The sequence below is a fragment of the Oncorhynchus nerka genome, linkage group LG16, assembly GCF_034236695.1.
Source record: "Oncorhynchus nerka isolate Pitt River linkage group LG16, Oner_Uvic_2.0, whole genome shotgun sequence".
In the NCBI taxonomy this organism is placed as follows: Eukaryota; Metazoa; Chordata; class Actinopteri; order Salmoniformes; family Salmonidae; genus Oncorhynchus; species Oncorhynchus nerka.
This window is the reverse complement of record NC_088411.1, coordinates 27,198,107-27,209,069: the sequence shown is the minus strand read 5'-3', so window position 1 is coordinate 27,209,069 and position 10,963 is coordinate 27,198,107. Positions and strand designations below refer to the sequence as shown.

Genomic DNA, 10,963 nt, shown 5'->3' with positions numbered 1-10,963 from the left:
TGGATTCTCAGATCCTCAAAAGGTTTTACAGCTGCACCATTGAGAGCATCCTGACGGATTGATCACTGCCTGGTATGGCAACTGTTCTGCCTCCGACCGCAAGGCACTACAGAGGGTAGTGTGTGTGGCCCAGTACATCACTCGGGCCAAGTTTCCTGCCATCCAGGACCTCTATACCAGGCGGTGTCAGAGGAAGGCCCTACAAATTTTCAAAGACTCCAGCCACCCACTATTCTCTCTGCTACCGCACGGCAAGCAGTACCGGAGCACCAAGTCTAGGTCCAATAGGCTTTTAAACAGCTTCTACCCCCAAGCCATAAGACTCCTGAACATCTTGTCAAATGGCTACCCAGACTATTTGCATTAACCCCCACCCTCTTCTACTACTCTGTTATCTATGCAGTCACTTTAATAACTCTACCTACATGTACATATTACCTCAATTACCTCGACACCAGTGCCCCCCGCACATTGACTCTGTACCGGTACCCCCTGTATATAGCCCCGGGGCTATATACAGGGGCTAGAGGCGTATTGTTATTTACTGCTGCTCTTTAGTTATTTTTTATTCTTATCTCTTACTTTTTTTGTTTTGTATTTTCTTAAAACTGCATGGTTGGTTAAGGGCTTGTATGTAAGCATTTCACTGTTGTATTCAGCGCATGTGACAAATGCAATTTGAACTACTGTCTTTCTCTTTCTTTGTGTCAACCACATTGTATGCACTTCAGTGCTATCTAGCTGTAGCTTATGCTTTCACTACTAGATTCATTCTCTGACTGGGTGGATAACATGTCAGTTTAGCTGCAAGAGCTCTGATAGGTTGGAGGACATCCTCTGGAAGTTGTCATAATTACTGTGTAAGTCTATGGAAGGGGGTGAGAACCATGAGCCTCCTAGGTTTTGTGTTAAAGTCAATGTACCCAGAGGAGGACAGAAACTAGCTGTCCTTCGGCTACACCATGATGCTACCCGACAGAGTGCTGTTGAGGCTACTGTAGAACTTCATTTTTATCAATTATTTGGTGACGTGAATATATTTAATATAGTTTCATCTAAAAAGGTAAACTTTTTTAGTGTTTGACTATTTATTTTTCTTCTGAAATTCACTGAGGATGGTCACCCCATTCCTTCTCTGAAGAGCCTCCAATGATATATTGCGGACTCTGACATTGCTCGTTCTGATATATCTTAATTTATTTATAATTTTGGGGGGGATTATGTGTGTATTGTTTCGTATTGCTAGGTATTACTGCACTGTTGGAGCTAGAAACACAAGCATTTCACTGCACCTGCAAATCTGTGAACGCGACCAATAAACTTTAATTTGACAGGCCTAAACAGATGCCTATCTCGATGTCCTTAACAGAGCTCTCTCTCCCACCCTCCTGCATCTTGACATAGCACACTGAGCCTAATCACACATAATTGGGTGGGAGGGGCAGGGGGCCGTCCCAGGCTTTGTGTGCAAAGGGCAAGTGGTCAAGTTAATGGGGCCCTTGTGTTGAGCAGGGAGCTCTCCCAGTCTCTCTCTGTCTCTCTCTCTCTCTCTCTGCTCCTCTCTCTCTCATTCCCTCTCTCAATCTCTCTGGCAGAGCGTGGGGAGGAGAGAACAGTCCTGTTCAAAATATCAAAAGAGAGATCGAGGGGGGCTCGCTTGCCCCTCCCCTGTATTCCCCCTACCCCTGCAGCCCAGCACCGGCCTGACCAGCACAGCCCTCAGGATTAGCTGTTCTATGCTGCCCTCCCTCTCTCCCTCTATTATTTTTGTGGAGGAGTAGTCTGGAGAAGGGCTGTGGCCTGCACTGAAAACAGCACCCTGTCTGGGAGAGGCTTAGAGAGCAGGGACCACTGTCTGAGAAAACCAAGAAGGATGACGACGATCTGCAGAGAATGTTATTGTATGAGTTGAGTATCATTTCAACTGATCCAAGCATCTGAAAGGAGGGAATTATACAGAGGCCCATAATAGGAGATCAAGATGAAACATGTTGAAATCAAGTCAACCACATTTGATAAAATAATACAATTTTGACATGTTCTTTTGCATTTATTAGGATCCCCATGAACTCTTCCTGGGGTCCAAAAAGGGTTCAAACTTTTATATCACAACTATGACAATGTTATTTTCGGAGGGTATTATTATTAAAACAGAACAGAACATTAGTTCTAAAAGTAGAGGACTGTAATGTATAGCAGTATGTTTTTAGTGGACAGTTATTAAAACCACCTGAGACTAATAAAACAATCAATCAATCCATGTCTAATACAATTGTGGTTAGAGTACAGGTTGGTGGATGTAAAGAGCACAGCGTCGGTAGACCAGAGTCAGCTGAAGACCATAATGCTGAGTGGTGGGTAAAAATAATAGTTGATGTTTGTGTTTTATGGACAAACGTCAAATATAGCAGTGAGTTTGTGGAATCATGTTGTTCATGTTAATCTCACAGTAACACAGTTTCAGCTGGAGACAGTGTAGAAGGTCTTGGCTTATAGAGCTGAGCGCATTGAGCAAGAGACCAGGTGTGAGTTTCTTAAAAGCTTCGCAGCATTAAGATCTCCGAAAATCCATTGGAGGCAATTGGAAGCTTTGTAGGCAATGGTCTACAGATCTGGGTCCTACGAAGCTTTTGGGAAACTCAACCTCAGAGAGGTATTGGCTGAGAAGCACTTTTCACAGTGAACCACATATCGCCATTCAACTCTGTGGAACCCTGCCATGGAACCTTTGGTTTAAGACACTTCTGCAGAGCATAGATGACAAATCAGAAGAACATTTTCAGTTTGATGTGCACTCAGAAACACTTGTTCGGATGGGTACTGGGCATGGATCGAAGTGACCTGAACCCTGTTGATTAATATATTAAAAGTTCATCATAGACTTTTAGTGAAAGATACTGTCCGGTATGCCCATATACATAAACGTTGTTGGCATACTACTTGGTTAGCGCATCAGAACATTATCTACTGATTCTATATGTATGCTTCAGCCCTCTCAGTGTTGACAGTTCATTGAGGCTGCGAGGGAAACCTGAAATCTCCAACATTCGGTTTTGCACATCGCACATTGTTGTATTGCACAGTAACAAGGTCGCAAGTGATCAGAGACCGATTCAGCCACACACAACATCTCGTCATCACAACACACACACACTCTTCAAAGCGTTGCCACAAAACTTCCAAAAGTCAAGAAAAAACTATTCTGTAATGTTATGTAATAGTAATACTGAACTCACAACAGTGTGAGTGGAGTTAATACAAGAAATATATACTGGAAACAAATCAAACAATTCATCCCCAAGCTTGTATCTCATCAACCGCGACCCCTATGTGAGCCAGGGACACAGTGGCATAAGTACTGGTGTGCAGGACTGCCAGGAAGCTAGACGGCCTAACTCTAACCCTGGGAGTCTGATTGGCAAGAGGCTGGGCAGCGAGGGGAGGATGGTGAGCCGGGTCTCAGAGGAGATGAAGATGGGTGGGGCTGGCTCCTCGGGTCAGGGTGATGAGGAGAGGGTAGTGGATGTTGTCATCATATGCCTCCTTCCCTCCAATCTGCATCTGAAACACACACGTAATCATTAGTCCAAACTGTCGGAAACAGTTGCGTTTTGCAAGGAAAACTAGAGTTTCTATTGGAAAGAATTCTGGTAGATCTCGTCCCTGTCCGTTTTGTTCCGTTTGGTTCCTAGTGAATACACCACAGGAGTTTCAGGTTAGGATGAGGTCAGAGGGGGTGGAAGAAGTTTGCTGCTTCAGATGATACTAACTGGCCCAGATACTACCAGCTGACTTCTCTTAAACAGTGGATCAGTCTAGTGACTCTCTCCCAGGTACTTATCTCACACTTCTCTCAGTTACAAAGGGACTGAGTGCAACATGTACAGTATGCCCCCTAGGATACTGCCTCTCCATGCCCACAATGAGCTACACAATAAGCTACAGTCTCTCTATGGGCTAAGTCCCGGTGGTGACCAGTGCCCACCTCGGCTGACTTGGCACTGAGGGTCTAGGAGCCGGGCTCTTTCCCAGCCAATCAGATCGCTGATTGGTGTCTGCACCACGCCAGGACTTAGGAAAGTGAGTTTTGTACAAAATGTGAAATCCGTTTATATAAATCAACTCCCTCACAAACAGAAACCCCAGTCGACAGATTCAGAGAATAAGAGAAAATGAAAAAAAGAAGTGGCCTCTGATAGACTAATTTATGACATCTTTGTTACTCTTACTACTTGTATATAATGCATGTCTCATTAAAGGAAGTAGTGGTGTTCGTGATAGCGCCAAGGCCCAAAACTGTATATCACAGACACAGATGCATCGCAGACAGTACTCCTCCTCCAGATCTCCCAGCCCTCCTCTCACCTGGGACCCAGTGGTACCAACCAACAGTTTCCCTCCCTGCCTGGCTCCCTCCCTACTCCTAAAACAACCAGCTACTTTCAGCAGACATATCCCCTCTCTCCCTCTCAGTCTCAGTCTCCCTCTCCTGGCTTTTGAGAGGACAGATAAGACCCCCCCCCGTGTCCTTGATGTGCGTTATCTCTCTGCACACCCCTCCACGTAACCGGCCGGTGGTTGAACCCGTGACCCGCCTGTATGCGGGGAAGGCCAGCCTCCCAACACTAAGCCCAACTGCAAAGGACGGACGGCCGCATTCACATTCAAATCTGGCCTGGAAGGGGGATGGTGGGGTTGGTGTGGCTGGGGGGCGGGGTTGAGGAAAAACCCTGGCGAGCTCGCAGAGGTGAAAAGTTTAACAAGCAAAGCTGTTCCTCCTGATCACAGACTGCTAATCAGCTTCATGGGTGGCTGGATAAATCGGGACTTACGTTTTAATCGCGCCGCTGCCAAGATGCAAGTCATTTATTTCATTGCCACTTTCGCCCTGCTTTTTTCTCCCTCCGTCCTTGTCTATCCCTCCCTCATTCCTCCCTTAGCTTTTCGCAGAGACAGAGAGAGAGAGCGAGAGAGAGAGCGAGAGACCGAGAGAAATGGGGAGGAGAAGGCGCTCCTGGGAGAGAGGAGGATGAACCGGACATCTGGGGTCTCTCGTGGGATTGGGTAACGGAGAGCGAGGGATGGGGTGGATAGAGAGAAAGGGGAAGGAGACGTGAGGGTGGGGTGGGGTTGTTCGCTTATAGGCAGCTGGGAGAGAGGGAGAGAGAGGAAAAGAGGGATATGGACACAGAGGGGTTAACACGTGGGGGGCAAAATTTAAATTCATGACTCTCTTCACAACCATTTGAGTAACAAGATTAAGACGGCGGGCAGAAAATAGATCACATTATCAGGCCCCTTACAGTCCTCCAGCTGGTCGCGCTCTATTCCAGAACAGTGGGGATAAGAGGATAACATGCAGCCCTGCTAAAAAGAAGCCGTCTCCCTGCTCCACACTGGTGAGACCGGCTCATCCTGGAGAGACAAGGGAAGGCCTGCTGCAGGGGGGCGGGTGTGTGTGGGTGTGCATGCACAAGGGGGGCTTGCAGATTTGAGGGTCTTTGGGGTCTTAGAGAACGGTTCTTAAATTTTTTTAACAGCAACACTCATACGCACACATTTCCCACCACTAACACCCATATCTTACGTCCACAACATTCACCTCCGTAAAACTCTGCCACACAGCTCAGTGCATTTTCTATAAACTCAGGTCTGAGAGTGGAGTGTTTGGCAGAGTTTCAGACTGCATATATTTTGGTCTTGGTATTAGTGTATAGTGATTTGAGAGAGCATCCCATTTCTTAGTGCATCATATTAGACCACCTGATCGGACTTGACATCGTAGCAGATTGGAAGCAAGTGTTCAAAAATCAGATCAAATGTTACTTGTCACATGCGCCGAATACGATGCAGAGTTAAACAATTGTAATAAAATAACTAACACAATAAAATACACTAGAATGGGCTTTATACAGAGAGTACCAGATCAATGTGCAGGGTATGAGGTTTTTGAGGTAAATATGTACATAAAGGCAGGGTAAAGTGACTAGGCATCAGGATAGATAATAATAAGGTATTTAAGGTAGATATGTACATGAAGGCAGGGTAAAGTGACTAGGCATCAGGATAATAATAATAAGGTATTTGAGGTAGATATGTACATAAAGGCAGGGTAAAGTGACTAGGCATCAGGATAGATAATAATAAGGTATTTGAGGTAGATATGTATATAAAGGCAGGGTAAAGTGACTAGGCATCAGGATAGACAATAATATGAATAAAATAAAGAACAGAGGAACAGCAGCAAATGATGAGTGTAAAAGTGTGTGTGTGTGCAAAATGTATGTATGTGTGTGTTTGTGTTGTGTCAGTATGCGTGTGTGTGTTGTGTGTGTGTGTGTGCATATGTAGTGTATGTGAATGTGTGTGGGTGTGTCAATGTAGTGTGTGTGAGTGAGTGTGTATATATAGTGACTGTATATATGACTACATAGGGTCAGTGCAAGATAGAGACAGAACAGATAGTTTGGGTACAATTAATTGACTATTTAGCAGCCTGGCTATTTAGAAGTCTTATGGCTTGGGGGTAGAAGCTGTTGTTCCGAGAGCCGATGCTCTGGTACTGTTTGTCGGACGATAGCAGAGTGAACAGTGTGACTTGGGTGGCTGGAGTCTTAGACAATTGTTCAGGCCTTCCTCTGACACTGCCTGACATTGAGGTCCTGGATGTCAGGGATCTCAGTCTCAGTGATGTACTGGGCCGTCCGCACCACTCTCTGTAGCTCTTTGCGGATGAGGGTAGTGCATTTTCCATACCAGGCGGTGATGCAGCCAGTCAAGATGCTCTCTATGGTGCAGCTGTAGAACTTTTGGAGGACCTGAGGCCCAAAGCCAAATATTTTCAGCCTCCTGAGGGAGAAGAAGAGCTGTCGTGTCCTTTTCTTGACTGTGTGGGTGGGTGTGGACCACGTTAAGTCATTAGTGATGTGGACGCCAAGGAACGTGAAGCTCTCGACCTGCTCCACTACAAGGAACGTGAAGCTCTCGACCTGCTCCACTACAAGGAACGTGAAGCTCTCGACCTGCTCCACTACAAGGAACGTGAAGCTCTCGACCTGCTCCACTACAAGGAACGTGAAGCTCTCGACCTGCTCCACTACAAGGAGCGTGAAGCTCTCGACCTGCTCCACTACAAGGAACGTGAAGCTCTCGACCTGCTCCACTACAAGGAACGTGAAGCTCTCGACCTGCTCCACTACAGCCTCGTCGCCGCTCTCCCCTTTTCTCCTATAGTCGACAACAGCTCCTTGCTCTTACTAACTTTGAGGGAGAGGTTGTTGTCCAGGCACCACACTGCTAAGTCTCTGACCACCTCTTTCCTGTAGGCTGTGTATCTTATGGTGTTTGTGTGTGCGTGCATGTGTGTGTTGAAGTCATCTGCTGGGTGTGATAGAAGTCTTAGTGGTGTGTGTGGTGTGTGTCCTGCGTGCACATATATCAGCTGACACACAGGGGGCAGAATGTTCATCAGAAGATAAGCAAAGGAGAATTAATCACTTTCTGATATGATGAGGCCACTTCAGCCTGCCGCTATATCCACACACAGCAGCTGACCCTGTGTGTGTGTGCATTGGCCTTATGATGCACGCACACACACGCACACATGCACGCACACACAGACAGACAGACAGAGAAACACACACACCTCTGTGTAATTGCACAAAGACCATGGGAGTGGGACACTTGACTCAGCTATCCCGCCCCCTCTGGTCTCCCATCATTATCTACACAGAGACACCGTAGGTGGTCCGGCTCCAACAAAGACCCCAGCAGACTTCAGGTACATCAAGGGCACAATGAAGAGGAGGTGGTGGAGAGAGAGTGTGTGTGTGTGTGTGTGTGTGTGTGTGTGTGTGTGTGTGTGTGTGTGTGTGTAAAAAAAAAGGAGTGTGTTAAGAGTTCCTTGGCACCTGAGAATCTACTGGCTAATAGAGGACATTCAATGTACAGTACCGGTCCAAAGTTTAGACACACCTACTAATGCAAGGGTTTATCTTTATTTTTAAATGATTTTCTACATTGTAGAATAATAGTGAAGACATCAAATCTATAAAATAACATATGGAATCATACAGTAACCAAAAAGGTGTTAAACAAATCAAAATATATTTGAGATTCTTCAAAGCAGCCACCCTTTGCCTTGATGACAGCTTTGCACACTTGGAATTCTCTCAACCAGCTTCGTGAGGTAGTCACGTGGAATGTATTTTAATTAACAGGTGTGCCTTGTTAAAAGTTAATTTGTGGAATTTCTTTCCTTCTTAATGCAATTGAGCCAATCAGTTGCGCTGTGACAAGGTAGGGGTGGGTATACAGAAGATAGCCCTATTTGGTAAAAGACCAAGTCCATATTATGGAAAGAACAGCTCAAATAAGCAAAGACAAGGTCAGTCAATACGGAACATTTCAAGAACTTTGAACGTTACTTCAAGTGCAGTCGCAAAAAACATCAAACGTTATGATGAAACTCGTTCTCATGAGGACCGCCACAGGAAAGGAAGACCCATAGTTACCTCTAGCGCAAAGGATAAGTTCATTAGAGTAACTTCAATGAATTTATACTCCGCACCTCAGATTGTAGCCCAAATAAATGCTTCACAGAGTTCAAGTAACAGACACATCTCAACATAAACTGTTCAGAGGAGAATCAGGCCTTCATGGTCAAATTGCTGCAAAGAAACCACTACTAAAGGACACCAATTAGAAGAAGAGACTTGCTTGGGCCAAGAAACACTAGCAATGGACATTAGACCGGTGGAAATCTGTCATTTTGCCTGATGAGTCCGATATTTAGATTTTTGGTTCCAACCGCTGTGTCTTTGTGAGAGGCAGAGTAGGTTGAACGGATGATCTCTGCATGTGTGGTTCCTACCGTGAAGCATGGAGGAGGTGTGATGGTGTGGGGGTTGCTAGTGACACTGCTAGTGACACTGTCGGTGGTTTATTTAGAATTCAAGGCACACTTAACCAGCATGGCTACCACAGCATTCTGCAGTGATACGCCATCCCATCTGGTTTGCGCTTATTGGGGCAATGATTTGTTTTTCAACAGGAAAATTACCCAACACACCTCCAGGCTGTGTAAGGGCTATTTTACCAAGAAGGAGAGTGATGGAGTGCTGCATCAAATGACCTGGCCTCCACAATCTCAACTCAATTGATATGGTTTCGGGTGAGTTGGACCGCAGAGTGAAGGAAAATCATTCAACAAGTGCTCAGCATATGTGGGAACTGTTTCAAGACTGTTGGAAAAGCATTCCAGGTGAAGCTGGTTGACAGAATGCCAAGAGTGTGCAAAGCTGTCATCAAGGCAAAGGGTGGCTATGGAAGAATCTAAAATCTAAAATATATTTAGATTTTGTTTAACACTTTTTCGGGTTACTACATGATTCCATATGTGTTATTTCATAGTTTACAATGTAGAAAAATGGTAAAAATAAAGAAAAACCCTTGAATGAGTAGCTGTGTCCAAACTTTTGACTGGTACTGTAAATACTGTGTCATGTTATGAAGGGAGGCACCCTATATACTGGCCAACAAGCTCTGTCTCATGTCAGAATTAGATGTTCATCCATGTTTCAAAGTTGCTCCAAATCTCAAATTTTGAAGTGTTCGTTTCAAGGTTAAGTTTAGTAATTAACTCACTCAGAATTGTTAAGGTTAGGCATTAACTCTGAATGGTTAAAATAAGGGTTAAGGTTTGGGATAGGCTTAAAACAAAAATATTAAAAACAACTTAATCATTCGAACACTTTTGGAACCAGAGGCAGATGCTTATGCCCATCCACCATCCCCGTCCATTGTTTGAAGGTAAAAGCACTCACTGTTGCCCCTAGTGGCCTGTCACACATCCTCTCCTGACTTCCTCAGATATGGATGAACGTCGAATACTGACTTAGATCACGGGGGACCTGCCTGATACTGGCTGCCTGCTATACTAACTATACCATCCCACCTGACAACATGGTCATTACCTGAACATTCTGTAATGTTGCATCTTCCCATCCTAACTGCTGAACCCTGACTCAAGTTCCACCTAGAGGTCAGTCCCAGGACCAGGCTGCTAATTGGAGAGAAACCTGACCCCGCCCCACCCTGCTGTCTAATCCCCTGACTAATGGGCTTCTAAGTGCCACTTTATATTCCACTGTCTGTCTGTCTATTACCTAGTAGGTCTGTCTGTTACCTCGTCGGTCTATATAATTTATAGCTGTCATGACGCCATAGGGACAAAGACAACAAACCTTAACTGTCTAAAGCATGAAACACACCGATAATCTCACTGCTGATAGACTTCCGGTATGTACTTATCACAGTGGGAGGCCGTTCCTTCTCTTGCTAGAACAAAAGCGGTACCTGCTGCGTGCCAACCCGGTAGCAACAAACCTACTGTTTCTACTTGTAGAATCACAATGCTCATCAGTGGCCAACAACTTGACTTTCACCCAATCAGAGAGCACGAACCCCCATGTGGGGGATCCAACAAAAACAAATAATACAAAAAGTGGGCATTTTATTCATACATCCACGGATGAGCTAGTCACACTTCATATGCAATGCAGGTTATGGGATGGTAGCTACCTAAGTGCACAGACGCCATGCACACAACACTAAATACTTCCTTCAAGCTAGCTAACCACTGTAGCTAGTATTACATTATAATTCATCACAATGGATTAGCTAGTTTAAATGAAACAGCTGCCTGTATAAACTCCCAAGTTAGTGCAGTGTCCTTAGCAAGCTAGCTAGCGATGTTGTGATAGCTAGTGAATATGTTTACATTTGTTAGCTGGCTAAACATTTGACTATGGGCTGGCACTGGCAGTATGGGATTATGGAGAGTGAATTAAATTGTTTCTTCGTCATCTTGCTAGGTAGTTATCTAGCTGTAGCTATTTGGCTAGTATAAATAAGGGCTTTCTGCAAAATAGCAACAGTAGCGCAGCTAGCTGACATTGTAATC

The 10,963-nt window shown here is 45.0% G+C and overlaps 1 protein-coding gene across 1 annotated transcript in view; it reads right to left on the bottom strand.

Annotated features, from left to right (window-relative positions):
• Window positions 1–2,029: 2,029 nt before the first annotated feature.
• Window positions 2,030–10,963, bottom strand: part of camkmt (calmodulin-lysine N-methyltransferase) — a 210,447-nt gene continuing 201,513 nt past the window's right edge. Inside the window, exon 11 of the mRNA XM_065002550.1 lies at window positions 2,030–3,561. Coding sequence (XP_064858622.1) covers window positions 3,460–3,561 — 102 coding nt within the window. The 3' untranslated portion in view covers window positions 2,030–3,459. The remainder of the gene's footprint in view (window positions 3,562–10,963) is intronic.